Below are 23,603 nucleotides of genomic sequence, written 5' to 3'. Positions count from 1 at the left end.
TCTGCACAAGCAGCTTGACTCCATTCCCCAGCTTTCCTTCATTTAGGTGTGGCCATGTGGCTGAGTTGTGGCCAGTGGAATGGGGGGGAGGTTATGGACACCAATGTAGACCCAGCCAGAAAAGCCCCTAGACAGTCTCACAGAGAGGTGCAGAGAGCCCCAAGGGCCTGCCCAGGGGCTGGTCAACTTTTTCTTAAAGATCTAGCTAGTAAATATTTTAAGCTTGTGGGTCACACAATCTCTGTCACAGCTGCTGAGTGCAGTCATTGTGGGCAAAAGCTGTGCTCCAATAAAACTGTATGTACAAAAACAGGGGCTGGCTCACAGTCATAGTTTGCTGATCCCTGCCCTTGAGGATGGAAGGGGCCTGGGTTCCTGAGTGGTTGCAACGGGAGCATTCTCTCCCCTCTGTAGAAGCTATTGACACTTGCCCTAACTAACTCAGCAGGATGGAAACCTCTGGAGACACTGCCCTGAGTTTCCAGGCAAGTGGAAACCAAGTCCAAACATTCCTTGCTCTGTCACCTTGGTATTTTGTGTGAAATGCTTTGATGCCTCGGTGATGCCAGTTTCTCCAATTCTCTACTCACCACTGACAGTTTAGAAAACAGGAAAAGGGTCATAAAAGCTAAGCATTAATTCAAAAATCACCCATTTATAATTATATTTAGGAATGTGAACTTAAAATCCATAGCCTTTTAAGATGCCCTTCTTACAAAAAGGAATATGACAGGCTACTTATGAGAGCACTTTTATAAATAAGATGTGTCGTGTCGTTTTTATGTGCATCAGCTGCCACAGGCCGAGGCTGCCTGCCCTGGCTTTTCAAGGGCAGTTCCATTACTGAAATCGCTCGCTGCCACAGAGGATCAACCGGGTCGCCTGGTTCCAGATTCTAATCCACAGCTAATGAAAGATTCCACGCATAATGCAATCTCGGCAGAGCTCTGGCACCGGCTCTCAGATGTTAAGGATGCTTCAGATTGCTGGTCTGTGCGAGTTGCAGCAGTTTGGAATCTCATCCTTGCATTAATCCACCTTGATGCTCTTATTATCTTTATTTATAAATAGAGTTAAGCACCAAAGCAGTACCTGGCACATAGCAAGCATAGAATAAATATTTACTGGATGAAGTTGTTTTAAATTTAGTGCGTAATAATGTATTATTAAATTAGCCCCACATCCAGAGTTATTACACTTTTCTTGCCAAACCTCATAGCAAGAACAAACACAAAGACGACAGTGACAACACCAGTAAGAGAAACAGGCATACATGGGAAATAATGTAATTTTTAGTGGCCAACAGAGAGGGTCAGGTGGAACCTGGAGCTCCACCCTTGTCCTCACAGGGTGCAGTCTGGATTGCTGGAATAGGGAGCTGACAATGTAAGAAAGTTTGCTAACTATTTGTCAAGCATAACACACAGCAATTATAAAAAATTTATCTGGTATAAAGATGAGACTAAAACATGCAGAACGTTTTCTAATGAACACATTCAGATGGAATTCTTAAAAAAAAAAAATCACACGAATCACATTACTCAGGATAGCTGAAGTAGCCTTCTTGGACAAATGACTTTGAAATCTTTCTTTCTCCTTTTTTAAAAATGGTGACTATATGGGTAATTGAAACATTTTTCTGATGTAAGCGTGTAAGTTTTACGGAGCTCATACTTCCTCAACATGTTACTCTTCTAATAGGATCACCAGTGGCTTCCTGCTGTTCAGTTGGGGAACCATAGACACCAATTGCCTGAGAGGAGTGTTTGAAGGGAATTTGGACTTACAATGCTCATTTTTTCTCTCTAACAATGTCTTGTTTATTTTGAAAAAGCTAAGAAAATAATCTCTGCTTATGAAGTTACTCTCAATTTTAACTATTACAGCAATTCTGTGGGAATATTCAGCCTTGAGAAGGCACTAGCAAACTGTGTGAAGTAAGCCATTTTCTTTTTAAAAGGGGGTATCCTATATATTCCGTCTTGGCTGCTATTTTTCCTGAAGAATGATCAGTGCACGATGGCATAGCATGAATGAACTTATTGGTATTTTATTTTAACAACCCTTGAATGTTTTCTATTTGTGGCTATTGCCTAAAAATTCTATTATAAGCAATGAAGGAAGGAAGGAATTCAGTTGAAAATGACTGACATCATACTTTCTAAGTTCTCATGCACGAGACCCCAGGTTTTGCCTTTTCAAAGAAGGAATAAGAGAAAATTCACACAAAATTGTTAAAAGCTACATCTAGTCACAAAATCTTAATATGAGATTTGTATCCTAAAAATGGGGATAGAGATGACTAATCCTGAACCACACATCTAATCAGGGAAATGCTTCACAGTTGGTCACCATTTATAAATTATTGAATCTCTTAAAAAACTCCATACGGCACATCTCATCACCTTGAAGTTTGGAGAGTAAAAAACTGGGTCCAAACTACTTAGCTGAAAGGTAAAAAGAAGCCATGATTTAAATCTAGGCTCCTTTGATTTCGCAGTACATGCTTTTTTTTTTTTTTCCCACACCATATTGCTTGAATTCATACTTCACACTATAAATACGGAAGTAGTCCTCCCACTCAATTTATTTTCTCCCCACATAACTTAATGTTTCCTTCGTTAAAGTCACACGTTAGTAGGTAAACACAGCTACCCTTATTTGTCCTGCTGTAATTAATGTCCTCCTCTGGTTGGCAGAGTAATGGTCCCCAAAAGATGGTCACATCTTAATCCCCAGAACATGCATTTTATCTTACATAGTAGAAGGGATTTTGGAGATGTGATTAAAGATTTTGAGATGGGGAGATTATCCTGAATTATGTGGGTGGGCTCAATATAGTCAGTTACACAAGGGAAGCAGGAATGGCAGTCAGATGGGAAGATGCTATGCTGCTGGCTTTGAGGACAGAGGAAGGGGCCAGGAGCCAAGGCATGTAGGCAGCCTCCAGAAGTTGGAAAAGGCAAGGAAACAGATCTCCCTTAGAACCTCCAGAAGTCACACACTCTGCTGACACTTGACTTTACCTCAGTGAGTCTTCTGACCTCCAGAACTGTGGGTAATAAGTTTGTCTTGTTTTAAGTCACTATGTGGCAATTTGTTATAGCAGCCATAGGAAACTAATACATACCTTTTCAATTTTAAGTGTTCTTGTTTATACAATAAATATAAGAAGATAGAGTTTATAATTGATCAAGCTCTGACCTTGGAAAGCCAACACACCATCAAATTGAAAAGCTTCCATGTAAATCTTCACCCTGGCTGGGTGGCTCAATTGGTTGGATCATCATCTCATTCGCCCAAAAGCTTATGGGTTTGATTCCCAGTCAGGGCACATACCTCGGTTTTGGGTTCAATCTCTGGTTGGGATGTGTACAAGGAGGCAACCGATCAATGTTTCTCTCACATTGATGCTTCTTGCTCTATCAAAAAACATATATAAACATATCCTTGGGTGTATATTAAAAAAAAAAATCTCCCTGGGTTTGGTTTTGGGAGGTCGCAGAGGCTCAGTAAAGCTTTATTCCTACAATTTCCATGGATTTCTAAAGATTTACTGTTCTGGATTCAATAATGCTGTCAGGTAATAAAGAACAGAAATAAATAACCACTTCTCAAAAGTCTTGTAAAATTAGAGTTTGCAGGAGCACTATCCCATGCAGACAGTCTATTTCATAAGTGGGTCATTTGCTTTCCCAGGATGTGGGGTTTCATTGCCCAGTCAGCACAAGAGGCAGAGAAGCCGAAGGCAGTGGACGGATGGGAGGGAAGGGAATGGATTTTTTTCCAAGGGTGGAAAGCGAGAAAAAGCAAATAATCAATGCTGGGCAGGAGAGCTTCGTTTAATCATTTAGTTCTGCCTGGGTAAGCAACATCAGTGAGCAAATAGCCCTCCCCTCGAAACCTGCAGGTATTTATAACCAGACCAGGAGGTTGTTTGGAGTAAAGACATTCTGATTAGGTGAAAGAATAAACTATAACTGCAGACTGTAGTTAAACCAAATGGGATCTTAGAGGCCACTGGTCATTTCTCAGCACTGGAGTGCGAGGCCCCTCATAGAGTCCGTCTCACATTCTTGTCCAGCTCCTCCAGTGAGGAGAACCCCTCAGACAGTCTATTCCACTTTGAATGACTGATTGCTAACAAGGTTTCTTCATATTTAGCTGTAATCTTATATCTTCACCCTGTGGTGCTAGTTCTACCTGCTTGCAGCCACATAAAGCAAGTCTGAACCAGTGGCTCTCAATTCTGGCTGCAGGGAAGCCTTTAAACATCTGATTTTTCAAGCTGCGCTGCAGACCACTTACATTGGAATCAGTGAGAGTGGGACCCAAGCATTGGTACTTCTTAAATCCTTCAGGGGATTCCAGTATACAGCCAAGGTTGAGAGTTACTGGCTTAAACTTCCTTCCACACTATGCTGTTCTTATAGTTAAAGATGCCCTCACTTGAATGGAATCTTCTCTTTCTTAGGCTGTGGCTCTCAACCATCCCCTTAGAGCAGACATTGCGAGGCAACTAGCAGTCATTACTATGCAGCCTGGAGAGGAATAGCGTCAGAAACCACCAGGGAAGACCTGGTAGCCCAAAGTCTGTGGTATGACTGACTTGGTTCCTTTCATGTTTTTAAAAGTATAACCAGATAGGTAAATTGGACTTTATCAAAATTAAAATGTTTGTGTTTCCAAGGACACTAGCAAGAAAATAAAAAGACAACCACAGAGTGGGAGAAAATATTTGCACATGATAAGGGTCTAGTATCCAGCATATGTAAAGAAATATTACAACTCAATAATAAAGACAAATACCCCAATTAAAACTGAGCAAAAATATTTAAATAGACATTTCTCTAAAGAAGATATATAAAAATATAACCACCTCCTCCCACTGCTACACACACACACACACACACACACACACACAATACCCCATCATGTGACATCACCATCTTTAAATTTTGAAAAATTTGCCAAGATTTTTGCACTGACCCTAAATTTCTCTTATAGATCAAAGTACCTCCAAAAGGGATCATTTAAAAAAATCACTTTTCTGAGATGGCCCATCTGGCTGTGGTGAGAAACCTGTAAGCCACTCAGAACTGCCCTTCTGTCCAGCTCTGAAGGGCCTCTCCTCTGGGAAGCAAGCCCAAGGCCAATTTCAGAGGCAAGCAATCTGAGCCCTGGGAGGGAAAAAAGAAACCACCCTGGATTTTTCCAAACAATGACTTTTTAAAAAAAAAACACAACGTTTTTTCATTGAATTTTTTTAGAGAGAGAGGACAGGAGAGGGAGAGAGAGAGAAAGAAACAGGAATGATGAAAGAGTTGTTGATCGGCTGCCTCCTGCATGCCCCCTACTGGGGATGGACCCCACAACCCGGGCACATGCCCTGACTGGGAATCGAACCCTAACCTCCTGGTTGATGGGTGGACACGCAACCACTGAGCCGTGCTGGCTGGTCGTATCTGTTTAGATATTCCGTCTTGTCCTTTTCTGCAATGGCCATAGTCCCCATTGACCCGTATCTCACAAGACTAGTTAAAGAATGGCAAGCAGGCCTCTCCTCACACACCAGTTTGAATCATTTGTTAATAGTTGCACGGAGTGTAGCATTTAAAAGATAACACATGGCCTCCATGTGCCACCCAATTAATCATGCCTGCCTTGGGTTACCCGGCAGAGGTGGGGAACGTCCGGCCCACTGGCCGTATATGGCCTGAGAAATCATTTGGTCTGGCCCTGCCAAGGCAACCGCAGGTGGGACTCGGAATTCAATAAATCTAGGAGCTTTTTCATAGCTAGTTTTTAAGTTGATAATTTTGTATGGCGTGAGAGTGATGTTACAAATATCCAGTGGCCCTTGGCAGGAAAAGGGTTCCCCACCCTTTAGGGTGTAGGTAGCCTTCAGAAAGACTACCATCTTTGGACTGAATAGTTTCTTCTTTTCTTCAGGACTGACATATTAACTGTAAATATTTCACAATATCTCTTTGCATTCCTTTACTCAAACCCCAATCTTATAGTAAAGAAGCTACAGTTGACCCTTCAGTAAGATGGGGATTAAGGGTGCCAACCTCCTGCACAGTTGAAAATCCATTTATAACTCTGACTCCCCAAAATCTTAACTACTAATAGCCTACTTTACTGATAACATAAACAGTTGATTAACACATATTTTGTATGTTATATGTATTATATACTGTTCTTATAATAAAGTAAGCTAGAGAAAAGAAAATATTATTAAGGAAATCAAAAGTAAGAGAGGATACCTTATGTATTGTATGTATTTATTTGAAAAAAATCTGTGTGTGAGTGGGCCCGCACAGTTCAAACCTATGTTATTCAAGGATCAACTGCACTTCAAGTGCATTAACATTTTCCATTCATATTTGCAGATACAAAAATATCTGCAGAACAGAAACTGCAGGAACTGCGTCTTTTGTCCAGGGCCTTTGGTAGAATCCATTTTGCAGTTATAGTTTGGAAATTGCACAAATCTTCCTAGCTTTAGGCTGAACAAAGAGTCCCTTCTGGGCAGAATGGTGTCAGAAATTCTGTCCCCCATTCCTGAAAGCCCTTCCTCTATGGAGGCTTCTTAACTTCCACTATCAGTTGTTTGTAGTTACTGGTCTCTAATGACAAAAATGTTGCCTCTGTCTTTAGTTGAAATGTAAATACCCAGGCCTCAGGGGTTAGCACCTGGTTTCAGCCTTATCTTCCTACACAAATCAGGGCATCTCGCAGCAGGGGAGTCCTACCTGTCTCCCTGGGAGGTGAGCGCGAATCCTCAGAGGGTCCTTACCTTGTAGTGGAAGAGAAACAATCCACAGAACAGGCTGTACAAATCTGCCGTGAGCAGGGACAGGTTGACCGACGTGGCGCTGGTTTTCTTTATGACAACGGGCATGAAGCTGTAGAGACCAAACATGCAGGCACTAAAGCCAACGTAGAGCAGGCCTGGGGGGAGAGGAAAGAGAGGCAACATCACAGCCTCCTCCAGGGCCTCTGAGTCCACAGCGGGGGAAGGAGAGGCACCCTGCACACCACTGATCATTCACAGAGGGGAGCCTTCCTTTCACTCCATTAACTGATATTTAATATTGGGTAATACGTAGCTAAAATATAAAAAGTAAAAAACCCCCAAAACTTCCTGCTTCTCCTATATATGTAGTATTTTGCTTCTTCTAGGAAGGAGTGGCTTTCAGTGGCTACGGTCAGAACGTGGAGTCAAGGCTTCTGAATTCTGTTCTCAGTTGTGTGGTAATTAATGTCTATCCATGTCTGTTAAAACTTTTTCATCTTTTAGTTTTTTATTTGCAAAATAAGAACACGTATTGGTATCATGTATTGTTCATAATGATAAATAATTACATAGTCCTTAAAGTTGAGGGGCTTACCTGTCAGAGAGACTGGGACTATGAGTACTGAAATGGAATCCTAACTGCGTGGCCTTGGGAGGACAATGTCATTGCTCTGAGCACAGATGATCTTCCAGATTTGTGAGTCTTGCGCAGCCCTATGGCCAGCACACAGAGACCTGTTTCTTTATCACCTTTCCTAGCATGCTGTGGGTGTCACATGTAAGTCCTTCTGTTTTATAAACAAATAGGTAAATGCTTTGCAGACCACCAAAGAATTAAGTTGTGCAATAGAGAAAGAAAATGCCCTTAAAATGCTATATGGTCATCCAGTCTCAATCTCATGCTCTAAATCTCTCTCCTTCTGAATCTATCTAATTATAAATAGATACACAATTGTTAATAATAATTCCATAAAACACAATTTTGTTAGGTCTCAAGCAGAAGTTTATGGCTAAATCTAGAATTTGGTTTATTTTTTTGTAGATGTTGATACAACACAAATGTAAAAAAATAATGCTCATCCCTCTACCTTGAAAGAATAAGGCATAGAATGAGCATAAGTAATAAAATTCAGTGGATCTTTGGCTTCATAATATAATGAAAGTAACCATCCTTTCCAAAGGAATCCTCAATACGATGTATCTGGTGTGGGCTGTGGACAGGCGGCTTCCTTGAATCCTGTGCATTTTGGAGGATTTGGTAGGTACTGGACATCCAGCCCCTTTGACTAGGAAGACCAGTGACTCCTCCCAGGAGAAGTTTATTTTTCCCGTATGCAAAATATTTAAGGGCATAAATAATCATTCTATACATTTCTGACCCTAAGTTTAAGGAAAGCCACATCAAATCTATACACAAAATTATTCTGAACAGTGAGTAAGCAAACTCAGTGCAACAGCCCCCTCTAGTGTGGCAGAAGCGTCCCAAGAGGAAACCAGAATAGCCTCTCCTATTCCATCAAGCACAAGTCCTCTCCCAGATGTTCTGTCACAGTAGTATCAGATGGCTTTCAACTCTCCAGCAGAAGTCTTAATTCCCTAAAAATGGTCAACTTTCCTATACTTGGGTCTCATGCTACCTATTTTTCATTTTTCTTTTAACCAAATTACAAAAAATGCAATACTAAATAACCTATGGTCAATACATGAAGAGACATAAAAATTATTTCAATATTCCTGAGGCTAGGGGCAAGATATATTCCTAAATTAATTCACTAAAAACAATCAAACTTGATCCAAACAGAGTCCGGACACCAGAGCCTATTTTTTTTTTTTTTTTTAGGAAAGCATGACTGATTGAGATTATACGTGACTGGGCTAGAAAGTTCCAGTGATGGGACAAATGGACTGTATTAACTTTTGACTGACAGCTACATAGTGGCTGCAATAACCATGTTTATAGACAGGGCATGTGTATAACCATTTCTTAATTGAAATGTTTTCTTTCTCACTGAAGATGGAATTCATTCACTCTTGTCCTCATGCATCAAGAGACTTAAGCTAAAGAGATCGGAAAGAATACTGTCAGCTAATACTGACTGAGAGCTTGCTGTGTGTCATGTACTTATATACATTAATTAATTAATCCCCACAACAGTATAACGCCATTTCTAGTGTTACCTTCTTTATACAGATAAAGAAATGAGTTTTATAGAGTGTATCACAGTCCATACTAGGTTCAAGAGAAGATATTTAATATAGGGCACAAGTTACAAAGGCATTTGGATGGATGATGGGAAATGGGAATGGTGAGGCGATGCAGAGATTAGCAACAGCAGTAAGTTACAGGCCCGGAGCTAGAGAGATCCAGTGAGGAGGCCATGTCATCAGGGGTCAGAATAGGGAAACCATCACAGAGGTGACTCAGTCCTTTCTAGAGACCCAACTCAAAACAGAGAAACAGGGAGGAGCCGTGTGGTTTCTTCCTCCCACCATCCGATCTCCCTCTACTGCCTCCCATTGGCTAAGCCTAGGTGGAAGCCAGTTGACTAGGGCACCTGGGAAGGGTTTGCATGAGCCTCTACAATGCAGAGCAGAGCAAGTAAGGGCAAGAAACAGATGGATCTGAGAGTAAACAGGCAAAAGCCAGTGTACTGAGAGAGTGACTTAGCCTCAGGTCACACAGGCCATCTGACTTTAAATTCTGAGCACGTGCCACTGTGTATATATATTATTTAATTATTATGAAGAGAAATAGGGCTTTGAAGGAGCATCCTATTTTATTCTAAAGAGCATCTCATTTTATATATGATATCATATATATACCATATAAAAATATGATATATACATGTATATATGATGTGTGATTGTATGATATCTATGATATATACATGTATATATGATGTGTGATTATATGATATCTATGATATATAGTGTATATATGATGTGTGATTATATGATATCTATGATATATACGTGTATATACGATGTGTGATTATATGATATCTATGATATATATGTGTATATATGATGTGTGATTATATGATATATGATATATACATGTATATATGATGTGTGATTATATGATATATATGATATATACATGTATATATGATGTGTGATTATATGATATATATGATATATACATGTATATATGATGTGTGATTATATGATATATATGATATATACATGTATATAGTATGTGTCTGTGTATGTTGCATATATTTTATTTCATCACATTCTTTGGGATCCTACTGGTGTTCTGTCTTTCACTTTCCTTTGATTTTTAAAATATTATTTTTAATCTTTAAAAATAAAGGCTAAGTAAGATGGTTTCTCTGAACATATGCATAAGGCTAAGCCTGTAGAGGTTGCCAGGCTGGCAGGGCTTGCTCAGAGCACGCACAATAGTCCCACCACAGGCAGCCTCAAGCGTCATCAAGTCGCCCCAACTCCCCAGGCCTCAGATTCAACATTGGTTTAAAAAAAAAAAAAGGTGCATTCTTAATTTTCTTTAAGTCCTTCTTGCTCTGTGGTCCCATTATACCATCTTCAGGGAAAGGTCAACTGTCCTGTTCTAGCCTCCAGGAAAAAACACAAAACAAGCATCACTCACAATGTGAAAAGTGGGGAAGCCCCTGCATCCCAGACCTGTGGCAGCTGACCCACCACATATTCCTTCCCTCTAACATGGGACTTCCACATCAGCTTACATTTGTCCCTATGCCCTTATTGCAAATAAGATAAAGAGAATGTTTAAGTTATTTAGTAGATTTCCAACTGTGACTGGAACACACCTGCTCCCCAGGAGGGCATTTTAGCTCAATTAGGTCACAACTGTTAGTTGAATTTAGTGATTATGTAACCAGCCCCAGTTTAGTAGAGTAAAACAAAGAAATAAAAATAAACAACAATAACTGTTATCTTCTTGCTTTTAATTACTTTGTGTCTTGCAGTTGGTCAATGTTATTGGAAAATAACAGAATCTGTTTTTAAAAAATGCCTTCCAAGTCCAGAAAAATATAAAACACATTTATCATTCCACTTACTCCATAGGAAAAAGCCAACTTTTTACTTTGAGAAAGTGGCAACCATATGAGCTATTCAGGAGACTGTATAAAGGGGATTACTGAGGTGGAGAGAAGGAAGGGAGAGAAGCACAGTGACAGATGCTGGGGCATGAAGAGAGTCTAGATTCTGCTCTTAGCTAAGATGCTATGAGCTCTCTCGAAGACATAGCAATCAGAGCTCAGACCCTTGGGGGACTTCCCAAGGAGTGGAGGGGATGCGTTAGGACAGCGATTTTCAACCTTTGCATCTCATGGCAATATAAACTGATTACTAAAATTTCTATGACACACCAAAAAATATATATATATTTTTGCTGATCTGACAAAATGAAAAAGGTATGATTTTGATACATTCACACCCGACAGTTATTGTGTTGGCTGTCGTGCGCATCTTTTTATTTGAGAGCCTAAGGGAAAAGAGGTCAGTGCCCCTGACTAAGTAGTCAGGAATTGCATGTTTAAAAAGCTTTTGCAGCGCACCAGTTGAAAATTGCTGCCCTATGAGGATGCTGGCCTGCCTGATGTCGCCCTGCCTCTCTGAGCCGCGAGTCCCCGCAGCTGCTGTGCCATCCCCAGTTCCCGAGAAAGTAAGTGCAAGTCAAGCCTAAAGTCTCCTGCCGTCCTCTTGCCATTCATTCGATTGCTTAATAAATATTTATTCACTGAATATGCGCCTAGAATTGAGCTAAACAATAGAACCTTGCAGTAGGTCAGGGTGAGGTAATGAGGTAGCCTTGAAGCAAAAAAAAATCTCAAACCCAACCCTATCAGTGCTTCAGAAAAAAAGGCTGAATATTTGATTTCCTTTCCTGACCATTGTGCCTCATTTCCCATCAGGAATTAAACAAATGGCCACATAATGTGTTCCTTTTGCACGGCCTTCATCATTTCTGACTGCGGGGGACTGACATTTCGATGGCAATGCAAGAGCTCACAATAAAACTACCTTTTGATGACACATCTAACTAACACCGAATTCTAACAGAAGCTTGGTGGACATCCACAGGCCGTCCACGTGGAGGACACATTATTTTTTATTATTGCTATTACTTTTAATATAAAATTAATTGATGCTCAGGGGCCACGGCCTGTGGAGTGTTCCTGAGCACGGGTGGTGTTTTGTTCCCTGGGGCTGAGAGTCACAAAGACAAATTCGTCCGTAGCCTGCAGCCGGTTTCCTTTCCCAGGGCCCTCCTCGCCCACCCCGCTCCTCCTCTCTATTGACTTTCATTTAATTGTAACATTCTGTAGCAGAACTTGAGAGGAATTAAATGGCAGGGCTCTGTGACAGGCACAAGGGCTGGTTAGCCCTTGCAATCGCTAGAGCTGATCCCCAGGGAGAGTCCTGCATAATCCTGTAGCTTGCAGCGTATCTTCGGAGGGATTCATCTCAGCAGCTGGTGGCCTTGGATGCTTTGGGGCCCAGGGCAGGTGAAGTGGCGCAGGGAAGTTTATCTGGTTGCTGCCGGTGCTCATGGAAGCAGAATCTGACTTAGCTGTTAATTCCATCAAAGCGCATATAAACTGTAGGCGGCTCAAGAAACCAGCTTTAGCGTGAGGGCCCATGTGTATTTTCACCTCCATTTACATGCGCTGTACACACAATTCCCAAGCATAAGCCAAGCTCTGTGCTCACTGCTGGAACTCATGCGCCTTGGTACAGACACCGAGGGGAAGTTTGGGGCTGGGGCTAGTAAATGCCAGTCCCTTCTAGAGCTTTCTGTGTGATCATTAGAGCACCACCTAGGATCTCGAGTTTTTGTCCTAATTTTTTTTTTTTTTTTTTTTTAGAGAAAACTGATTGTAGAAAGAAGTGGAATCTGAGATGCCCTGGATGACTAACCAGCTCAAATTGCCTCTGGTATTTTTCACCAAGTCCATTCAGAGATCAATTAACCATTCTTTATATGCAAAAAGCTCCTTTCTGAAAAGGTTTTTATGGGCTCAGAATGTCCATTACATTGTTTTTCTTTTATGCCTTTTTGTTCAGTTCCATTTTTTCCCCTTTTCCGAAGTGCCACTTTTTAATGATCACATCAGCTTTGTGTTTCTTGGCTAGAGCAAATTGCTGTCATTTGCACCCCACCACCGCCTCGGGGCATTCTTTCTTTCTGGTTGGTCTTTAACCTAGTAACATACTTCTGTGTCTCCACTAATGGCATCTTGACAATGATAATGCGAAAAGCTCAATCAGGAAACATTATGGATCATATAGTTCAGTCTTACAGTGTGCAAGAATGCCTGAGATGACAAGGGGATTTCATTTTCTTCCGTCCCCACATTCTAAATCCTTTCATTGTTCTTGCCCCACCCCTACCCACATTACCCTTCAAACATATTTCTCAGCACCTTAGGTGAGCAAACCCCTTACCTATTTGCCAATCCCAGGGCACCTTTAGCAGCTCCTTGTGCTCCATTATAGCTCTGCAAATGGAAAGAAAGTGGACCTGATGAGCAAGATTATGAAGCATCCTACCTCTTTTCTCTTACTAGGTTTATACAAATCATGAAGCAACCAACTGAATTTCAAAACTACCTCTGGGCCATGCAGAGGCAAGTCTAATTAGGCAGACTGAGGTGTGCCCTGAAGGATCCTGTCGGGTGTGCCCAGCAGTGGTGAGAGCATGCCCGTGGCCACAGTGGAGCTCAAACCTCCCACCGACCTTCACACCCAAGCAGCCTGCCTAGGGTTTTTGTTTCTTCTTGATTACATCCTTCCTGAAAAGTAAACGGTGAGGTTCAAAACATTTCTGTGCTTGCAGGTTTAATCAACTTTCTGACTGAGCATTGTCAAGGGCAGTGGTTCTCAAGCTTAAATGTGCAAAAAAGTCATCTGGAGAGCACGTTGCGGCAGTTTCCGGGCCCCATTCCTAGAGATCCTGATTGTGTAGATCTGGGAGGGGACGGTGGATGTGCCTGTGTGAGGAGCTCTCATCGGGTACCAGCGCTGCGGTCAGAGAAGCCCACTTGGAGCACCACTGCTCTAGACGACCAGCAGGCGAGGCTGGCGCCACTCCACCGGCGCTGCTTGGTTCCAGTGTGCCCTCGATGCATCCCATTTGCCAAACTCACCCATCTGCCACTTCCATTATTTTGGTAGCAGTGTCTCTGAAGGGCTCAGTCGGCTCTAATGGACTGTAACTGAAGCAAATGAGCACTAGATCCCAGAATATATTCTTTGGATTCAAGAATAATAATCCATAAAATGAGCCATCCATCTACAAAATGTTGGTTCTAAATAGTTGAACTAGGCAATTTCTTTTCCTCTCACACACCTAAAGCACCAAATTTAGGAGCTATAAAATGCCATCATGCTTTCGAAATGAACCAAAAATAAATCCTCGGAGGCTCTTCCCATCTCCCCGCTTCGTGTGCTACGGAGCTTGTCACTTCTCAATGAGGGTACTGGAATTTGGAGGATTCTTGGAAACAGCCTATTTGCAAAACATGTTTATGGTGATGCCAAAACATCTTCCATAAGTAATTTCAGACACTGAACCAATACAATTACCCAGTGCTTACTTTGTAGAAAGTGACTGGGTGAAATTAGACGGGAGGCCATACATTTATTCATCTCTTACGTGAAATGTAAATATATGGTCTCTCTTGATGAAAATTTATACTTCGTTTTGACACTTACTCTCACAGCAATTTCTGAGGCACAAGTCAGTGATGACTTACATGCTCCAATGCCAGAATTACTGAAAAATTGGTGTTTTTGACTTTTTGAGCTTAGTGAATGTCTGTTATATCTTCACCTATTTAAGGAAAATGGAAACACAAAATTTCTAAGAGATGAATTTGAAATATGGTTCACTCATGCAAATCTATGGGCAAAAAAGAACAAATTGATAAAAGAGCAAATTTAAAGTGTAGGTTTTCTAGTGGCAGCTGTCACTAATAAAGAGAATGTCCCTTTTTTGGAAGTGCCTCAAATCAAGGCACTTACACTTAGTTTTTCTGTTTCTCTAAGTAAAAACTCCACAGGCTGGTTTGGGAGGATCAATGCACTTCTAATGGTTTCTTGTAAGTTATCTTCAAAGTCCATTAAATGTTTTTCTAATAATTTAAAATAAACTAGTTTGGTTTGGAAGAAATTTACTAATAAAGATATTGAGTTTTCAGACTTCATGTGGGAGGTTGGTGGCAGGTTCTCAGGCTTGATTTTTATAAAATTAAGTGACCAGCCCTATGCCAAAAAAACAAAACCAAAACCAAAGAAAGTTAAGCATAAGCCCTAAGAATCTCTGCTGTCTGAGTTTCTGGTTGTTTTTACTCACAATTGAATTCCACTGAAAAATGCCCCGAAGAGTCCAATCATGCCCAGGAACTCCACTCGGCTCAGGGTTCGGATGATGTATTCCTCCCAGACATTAGAGATGCCATAGAGTGTGGCTCCTCCTAAGACCAGGAGGTCCCCTACCAGCTTATTTTCCCCTAGGAAGAAAAAGCAGACAAGGAAGAAAGAAACAGAAAAGCAAAGGGAGCTTCATTAAAAATTTCCTAGCAGGAATTCAGCACCAGCAGCATCGGCTTCCTACGGCCATTCTATTCTGACATTTGGAGGGAAGTTCTGCAACTTGCCAGCTGAGATTTGGTGGCGTTTGTCTGGGTGGGCGCTGTGTCTCGGCCAGGATGGTCCTTAGTTATGAGAGGGCCCGCTCCCCGTAGATGGCACCATGTCCCAGAGCCCACGTGCCCGGGCGAACAGGCCTGCGAATAGGTGCCCTCTTCTCAGGGCGCGCTCTGGGTGCTGGGGGCTGTCCCGCTGTCGGGGGACTCGGTGTGGAATAAGGGACGCAGTCTAAGTCCGCCCTCTGCAGTGGCAGAGAAGCTGAACAGAAGTCCTGGAGACTCTCCTTTGCCCATGGGAAAATGTGTCCTTGCTTAGAAAATGAGAGTGAAAGGGGTTATGGGTTAAATTTCTTAACTCCCTTAAAGTAAGTAACATGAGTGAAAATGCATGTAATTCACTATCACATTAATATTTTCCCTCTTTCATAAAACATATCTATTTGTTTTAAATTCAATTTTGGCAGGTTCCGGTTTATGTCCAGTTTTTAATAAATGCTGTACCTGGCTATTTGCTATAATTAGGTGAACTCTTTCCACCGCGGGAAGCAGACAACCGGGAAGGAGAGGGGACATCAGAGGCGGGCGACCTCCCTGGTGGACTCCTACCCAAGGGGCCTCCAGCTCTGGGCCTCACAGGTCAGTGCCCAGGACCTCGACAAGTGTGCTGCTCTGGGGCAGGGAGGGGGGGATCGGGAAGGCTGCTCCCTCCAGCATGATCCTAAGGGGCAGACTCAACTCCAGAAGCCTGCATTCCCAGCTTAGCTGGACAATCTAAAACTGAAGAACCAATTCTTACTGTTCATTTGGGAGCACTGAGAATTTTCTAGAAGTGGATTCACATAAAAGAATCTGGTCTGGGCTTGGGGAAAGAGCTCTTCATTCTTGCCTCTGTGGTCACCTTGGAAGATTATACATTCACTCTAAATGGTGTCACTTTTTCTAAGGCAACCTCCCACTCCTGAGGGATTGGAGAGAAAGGAGAAGAGACCCTGAGAGCCAGGACAGCTCGTTGGAGTCACCCTCAGGGGAATGGAGCTGAGAATCTGGATTTGCAAGGGCTGGGAGCCCTCCTTGAGGTCATGGGGGGCAGATGAGTCCCCAACAAGAAATGAGACCTCGTGGGAGGTCCCTGGGTGCATCTTCTGGGGAAATTATGGTTGCTGTGACCGACAGTCTCATCTTCAGCAACCTGATTAATCTTTTTTATGTGTCAACTAGAAAATAATGACAACACTTTAATTTTAAGTAGTTTGTTTGGGGTACAACCTGTAAAATAAAAAGTATCCATTACTAAAATTATAAAATTATAGTGAACATGATTTGGTCACTTTTCATTCAGGAGCCATTTCAGAATCTTGTTATAACTTGGGTTCATTATTATGAATGTCATTTACTGTTGTGCTAGTGAAGTATGGAAGTGCAGCTTCATAGAATTCTTGGTTAATAAAATTAATTTTATATGAGTGGATTCAGGACAGTGAAATTATAATGAAGTATTTTAATAAAAATTTGGGGAACATCAGTCTACCTTTTAAAAGCCTTAAAAAGAGGCCATGCTGTTTCAATGAATGACATTTGTACAGTTATGGCCTTTTCCATTAACTGGCTTTCAGCTATATGAAATCTACTCCCCAATACTTTGAGTTTTCACCAGTGCAGTGATAATTATTGTTAATGATCATATAATTCTGTGTAACTATATGCTTGAAGTATTTTCTAGTTATCAGTGACAAAATGTAATTTTGGTTAAATATAATTTTGGTTAAATATAATTTATTAAAATTTCACTGGTTAGAGTATTTCTCAGTTTTTAAATAATTTAAAAATGCATATGTATACATATTACATGTATAAAAATTTAGCTGATTAAATAGAAGTCAATTAACCAGGACATGATTTTATCCATCCATATTCTTTAATGAAGTACTTGATATAAGAAAGTTCTAAAACTAATATTTTTATCTACAATTTGTATTTAGTTAACTGGAAATTACATGTTACTCCATGTTTTATGCAGTAAATATGGTAGATACCTAACATGGTGGTGCCAATTCTGTACAATGTTCACTGGGAAAAGTATATTATACCCAGCAAATCTGTCATTTATGTACATATAAAACCATGATGAATGACTATGTTGTGTAAATTTGGGTTAAATGAACACATTTGAATGTATAAGCCCATCCTTCCTCTGAATTTTGCACCATTGTACCTTTGTATGGCACCCACTGCATTCTGCTCCATATCTATTATTTGTTAACTTGTGTGTCTTCCCTCCTGCCTAGTTTTCTTACACAGTAGGGTGAAGGGCCATGGGCTGTGAATGACATAGCTTTATATTTTATGTGGTCCCTAACATGGATCCTTACATATTGTAAGTTCTCAATAAATGTTTAAATAAACCGAGCTGACTGAAAAGGTCTTAATCCATCCTATGGTAAAGATTTCGAGTGGCAACAGTTTTCAATTTAGGTAGCATGGGTTCTAAGCACACCTTTGTCGCTTGTTAGCTGTTGAACACTGGGTAAGCTATAGAGTCTTTCTGCACTTCATTTTCCTTATTTTAAAATGAGGTTATTTTGAGGATATAGTAAATGTAAATAAAAGAATGCAAAATAATGTAAAATGCTTAGCATATCATCTGGCACTCATGTATACACTAAATGCTGGTTAAAGAGAACAAATCAACATTCCCTTTGAGTAGCTAGCTACCTGTCTCTTTGGGTTGGTCATTTCTCATTTTGGATTGTTTCTTGGTTCTCATGAACCCAGTCATAATTGCTTTGCAAAAATTGGTTTTTCTTATTACAAATTTTGATTAAGTATTAGAAACACTGTGTTTGGAGGAATATCTGTGTCTACAAGGCAGTGGGAGGAGAAAAGGAAACATTATTCAAAATCACTACTAACCAGTTGATCAAGAATTAAATGGTGAATTATACAATTCATAAGTGTTGAAAGACTAGTCATGCAATTTATGAAAATGAACCCATCCCACTGAATATTTTTGAGTTTTAAATGTGACCAACTGCCTTGTTTTCCTGGGGCTCCCTTGGTTTTAGCACCAAGTGGCTGGGAAAACTCACTTATTCTGGGGAATCTGGGACAGTCATTCACCCCAACTTACTATATTAGAACAGCTGTACATTTCTTATAAGAGCCACAATTATGTAAAAATAAGTCTTAAGTGGTGTAGGAGAAAGAATATTGGTTAGATTTCACATCTACGCCACACCTTTTCATGATGGTGTGCCCTTGCACAAGTTTCTTATCTTCCCTGAGCCTTGATTTCGTCATCGGCAAAAGTGAGAATAAAAATGCTTTTTTGCATAATTAGGGGGATTAAATGAGAAAATGCATGTACCTGGCACCAATAAAATTGTCACTTTTACTTGATTGTGTTTAATTGTCTAGCTCCCTGAAAATATTTTCTCTTCCTTAAAATAAATACAAAATTATGTCAAGAAAGAAATGCTGTTATGGGTATCTAACATCTTTAATAAATGAACCATAAGATGCAATAAATGTATTATGGCAGAAAAGGAATATTTTGAGGAGCAAGAAAATACCTTTTATAACAATAAGTTTTCTGAGGAAAGTAGAAATGTCATGGGGAAGTATCTCCTAGGACTTACTAAGTCATTTTTATACACTCCAACATCAATAATTGTCTCAGGAGCCACCTTTATTGCATGTCTTTCCCCCCATGCATCAATAAATGCAGAGATGGTCTGCAGAGGAGGCCTCTAACGTTGGAGTAAGGTGGCAAAGAGAGAATGCACTAATAGGCCCACTGATTTTACTGACGAATTTGAAAATCCATCTCCTTTCCAGTGAGCTCAAAGGCATGGAAGCTTCCTAGTTGTACCTGTGACAAGCACAGAATTGGAACGTGAGTGTTGCTTGAGTCCTCCCCACTTTATGCACCACTGCACAGGCTCTGAGGCAGAGTTGCCAATGCCATGGACTGCAGAGGTCTTCTCTCCACCTCTGGAAGTCACCTTGGATCAGGGCTCCCCAGAAGATTCATAGCAATTTGAAGAAGAAATCTTGAAGCTTTACCTTATAGGTATACAAGGTAATTACCTATGATTATTACCAAAAACTCTTCCTCCAAAACAAAAAAACAACAAACAAAAACCATGCATGAGGACACTAAACTTAGCTCTCCCACATAAAAACATCAAGCATTCGCAATCTTAGTCTTCAAACTTTAAATCTCCATTAGGCCTATCTATCAACCTTCACCCAGCAGTTTGAAAGCTCAGTCTTTCTCTGACTGGGGAAGGAAAGAGTTGGGGGGCTGCCTGGGAAGGCGCCTTGTGGTTCAGGAGTGAATTGGCCCATTGACACCATCTCTAACCAGAGGCCAGGCAGCTCTGACCTCCAAAGTAGGTCCTGACTCTCCCCTTTAAACACGGTCTGAATGTTTCTGAATTCCCGTAGAAAGAGCAGAAGACCTGTATTTTGCCTCCCTCATTCACTCAAGAAACGTATGAAGCTCCTCCTGTGTGCCACTGGTCTAGGTGTGGGGAACCAGGCATGAGTAAGACAGACAGTGGGGAGAGCAGGTTCCTTTTCTACTCCCAACAACGAACGCTCCATGTCTGGCCCTGGCCTCACCCACAGAGGCAGGGAACCTGGTGGACACACGGGGACTCACCTGCTCCCTGATGCCTTCCCACAAGCACGTCCGCGCCCACCATGCAGCCCATCCCCAGGATGCAGACGACGATGCCGATGAAATGCACGGCCTTGTACCGGATCAGCAGGAAGAACCAGGAGAGTAAAATTACGACTGGGATCACAAAGCAGTCCAGGAGCTATTGGCAGGAAGGTAAAGAACAGCAGCAGGTCAGGGGGAAGATTTGCATTTAGTAAAGAAACATAACTTAGCTCTGTAGAAAGGCCATTTCCCCTGAACCTGAGGTTCTGTGTAGAGCCAGGCCTGATGCAATTAAGAGACTCAGAAACAAACTCAAATTAGCTTTACTTAAACATCCCTAAAAGGAAAAGGGGAGAAGGCAAATCGATGAGACAGGCTGGTGGGGAAGATTCTCCTGCCCCTATTGTCTCAGGCAGCTTGGCTTCCCGGGTTCCTCAGTGCCCTGAGCCCAAGGAACAGCTCACATGTTGGGAGAATACTCTGAGCCATTTAAGATGATCCCACCACCTTAGGAATAGATCTGGGAATGGGAGGTAAGGGGGCAGAGGTCTTCCAATGCTTTATAAATTGTTAGAATTTACATAAAAGTTGAATTTAATTTCTCCCTTACAACTGTCTTCCCACAACCAGAACAAGTTATTTTAACCTGTATTTGAAATTTCACTCTTAAAAGAAAAAATTGCTCCAAATATAAATACAAATATTAATCTCAGATGTTTACACATAACTTAAAAATGCTGTTATAAAAAAGAGTCATAAAAGGGAGAAGTTTGAACAGTTTAGAAAAAATAACTTTGGTTTCTTTTCTTATATATTTTGCACAAATAGTGAGATTCCATCTGTCAGCCCCAAGAGTTGGTGAAGAATTCACCGTGATCATGGAGTGAGGTAACATAGTGAAATGAGAAGACCCCTGTGCCGGGGGCCAGATATCTGAATTTGAGTGCTTGGTCCTTGCTTATAGCAGCGTGACCTTGGGCAAATGATAAACTCAGGAAGCCTCGATTTCCTGTTAGGAGAAAAAGGTAACAACTCCTACTGACTTTCCCCAAAGATAATTGTGAAGCTCAGAAATAATACACGTCAAAGCATTTTGTAAATTACTTGGGCGTCGATGCCAATCTACAATTCTGTTTCCAAACACATGCTCTGGGCTCCAACAACTGGTTGTTTTTCCCACACCTTGGTAACATGCAGTGACCTTTGGATACTCCACGCAAAGCAGGGTCTCCACTAGACAAATGTACGTCCCACTGGACTTCAATCTCCGTATACCAAATGAGAAACTGGTGATCTTGTCCCACTGCCCAGTACAGCGCCTCTGGCAGAATCCTCAATGGCAACCAGGTACAGAACAGTGACCCCTAATACTTGTCACTGTTACTCTATAGTCTATTGATCATTGAGTTCTGCGGATTCCATCTTTTAAATGTCTCTCAAATTTCATGCTTCCTTCTCTCACTTTCACCACCTAGACTGAGACAATGTCAATTGCAATAATAATTAATACGGAATTATTGGCATAATGCCTGCTTTCCCCGCTTGGGCAGAGGCCCATGAGAGCAGGAATATATTCCTAGTACCCAAAACCCTGTTAGGCTCATAAAATGTATCCAATAATAGTTATTGAACAAATACATATAAGAATTTTTAATAATCAGAAACATCAAAATAGAGTTCCAAGATTCATTAAAGGCTGAAAAATGTTTGCATACAGTAGTCCACCCCCCTTTTCCATGGTTTCACTTTCCCTGGTTTTAGATACTGAAGGTCAATCACTGTCTGCAAATATTACATAAAATATTCCAGAAATAAACATTTCATAAGTTTGAATTGCACACCGTTCTGGGTGGCGGGATGAAACTCACGCTGTCCCACCCGTCCCGCCCAGGACGTGAATCATCCCTTGGTCCCTGGTATCCACCCATAAGTCACTTAGTAGTCGTCGCAGTTATCACATCTACTGTCATGGCATCACAGTGCTTGCGTTCAAATAACTCTTATTTTATGTATATTGTTAAAATTGTTCTATTTTATTATTAGTTATTGTTATTAATTTCTTACTGTGCCTAATTTATAAATTGAACTGTATCATAGGTATGTATGTATAGTAAAAAACATAGTGTCTATAGTGTTTTGTACTATCATTGGTTTCAGGCATCCACTGGGGGTCTTGGAACACGTCCCTCATGAATAAGGGGGGCTGCTGTGTTTGCAGAGCATCGGTGACTGTCAGAGTGGCTCTCTGGCACTGTAGGCAGCACTCAGAATCCGCTTCTACCCTAAAGCGTTTTGTGACCCAGGCAGATCCTTATGCTTCTCTGTGCATTCTTTGCAAAACGAAACAATCAACCAGAATGTAAGCTGTCCCTGGGGCTGCTGTGAGATGGGGTGATGAAGAGCCACGTGAATAGTAATTCAACACTGTGATGGCTGGGGGCTGAGCCCAGAGGTGACAGCACTCTGGAGGGGGTGGGGCATGGATAGGGGAGGTGGCTGGTGGCTCACAGCATAGTTAATAGCAAATTAATGACCCTATTTGATGTGGTAAAATGCTCTAAGGCTGGTTTTACAACTGGCCTCAAATGCCACTTCAGTATATTAGGAAATTTCAGTTTGCCAGTGAAAACTGTTCACTGGGCATAAAACAGTTGGTGTTTGGTTTTAAAAAATTAGAAATGATTGAATCAACAGTCGAAATATTGAGCTACATGCTCCACATTTGGAATTTCATTATCTGGCTGGAAGCCCTCGGTCAGCTGAGCTGAAGGCCTCCATTCCTGAATTACTAAAGGCAAACTAGGCCATCAGCCATGCAGTCTTTGGGGAGGACTGAAGTGAGCCTTTTTGGTTCTTAGAGTCATTAGAAATCCCAAAGCATATGATGAGTCCTGGGATCTATTCCCTAAAAGCGTTGAGCTAAAAAACCCTTATTTGTAAATGCCAGGTCCTATTTGTTAGGAAGACGTTTAGGAAGAACTGAGGGGGAAAGGAGAATACAAATCGAAGCCAGGGCTTCTGATACACTGCAGCTAGGGAGGCTTGGTGCCCAGCACACAGTAGGTGGTCATTAATGGGTAGCCCAGTGAGTTAATGAATGCACAGCCACTTGGTATCACTGATGGTCAGAAGGGACATTAGACATAATCCAGGCTGCTACTGACATTTTGGGTGAAAGGATTCTTTATCTTGCAGGACTGCCCCATATTCTCTGCACAGTGAAAAAAAAGAAAAAAATGTTCCTACACATTTCCAAGTGCCCCTTGGGGGCAGTATCTCCCCAGTTTAGAACCACTGTGACCCCTTTATTTAAAAGCTGGGAACTCAGAGGTTTCCGGAGAAGTGACGTGTGCAAGGTCACTCACACTGCTGACGCCAGTGGTAGTGCTGTCATGGTTCTGTTTTGAACAATATTTTAATGAAGGTCAATTACAGAATTACTACAGGTGGAGGTTTCACCCCGTATCTGTAACTACAGAAAAGAAACCATTTG

The 23,603-nt window shown here is 41.3% G+C and overlaps 1 protein-coding gene across 1 annotated transcript in view; it reads right to left on the bottom strand.

The window, feature by feature from the left end:
* The window catches only part of SLC35F1 (solute carrier family 35 member F1), a 297,787-nt gene that overhangs the window by 18,522 nt on the left and 255,662 nt on the right, over window positions 1–23,603 (bottom strand). The window contains exons 4-7 of the mRNA XM_087817172.1: window positions 20,108–20,267; window positions 15,150–15,306; window positions 13,241–13,293; window positions 6,803–6,957 (exon numbers count right to left, since the gene is read on the bottom strand). Coding sequence (XP_087673298.1) covers window positions 6,803–6,957; window positions 13,241–13,293; window positions 15,150–15,306; window positions 20,108–20,267 — 525 coding nt within the window. The remainder of the gene's footprint in view (window positions 1–6,802; window positions 6,958–13,240; window positions 13,294–15,149; window positions 15,307–20,107; window positions 20,268–23,603) is intronic.

Source organism: Miniopterus natalensis, chromosome 5 (assembly GCF_054644295.1).
Source record: "Miniopterus natalensis isolate mMinNat1 chromosome 5, mMinNat1.hap1, whole genome shotgun sequence".
NCBI lineage: Eukaryota > Metazoa > Chordata > Mammalia > Chiroptera > Miniopteridae > Miniopterus > Miniopterus natalensis.
The sequence above is the reverse complement of the archived record's forward strand: the minus strand, read 5'-3'. Positions and strand labels throughout refer to the sequence as shown.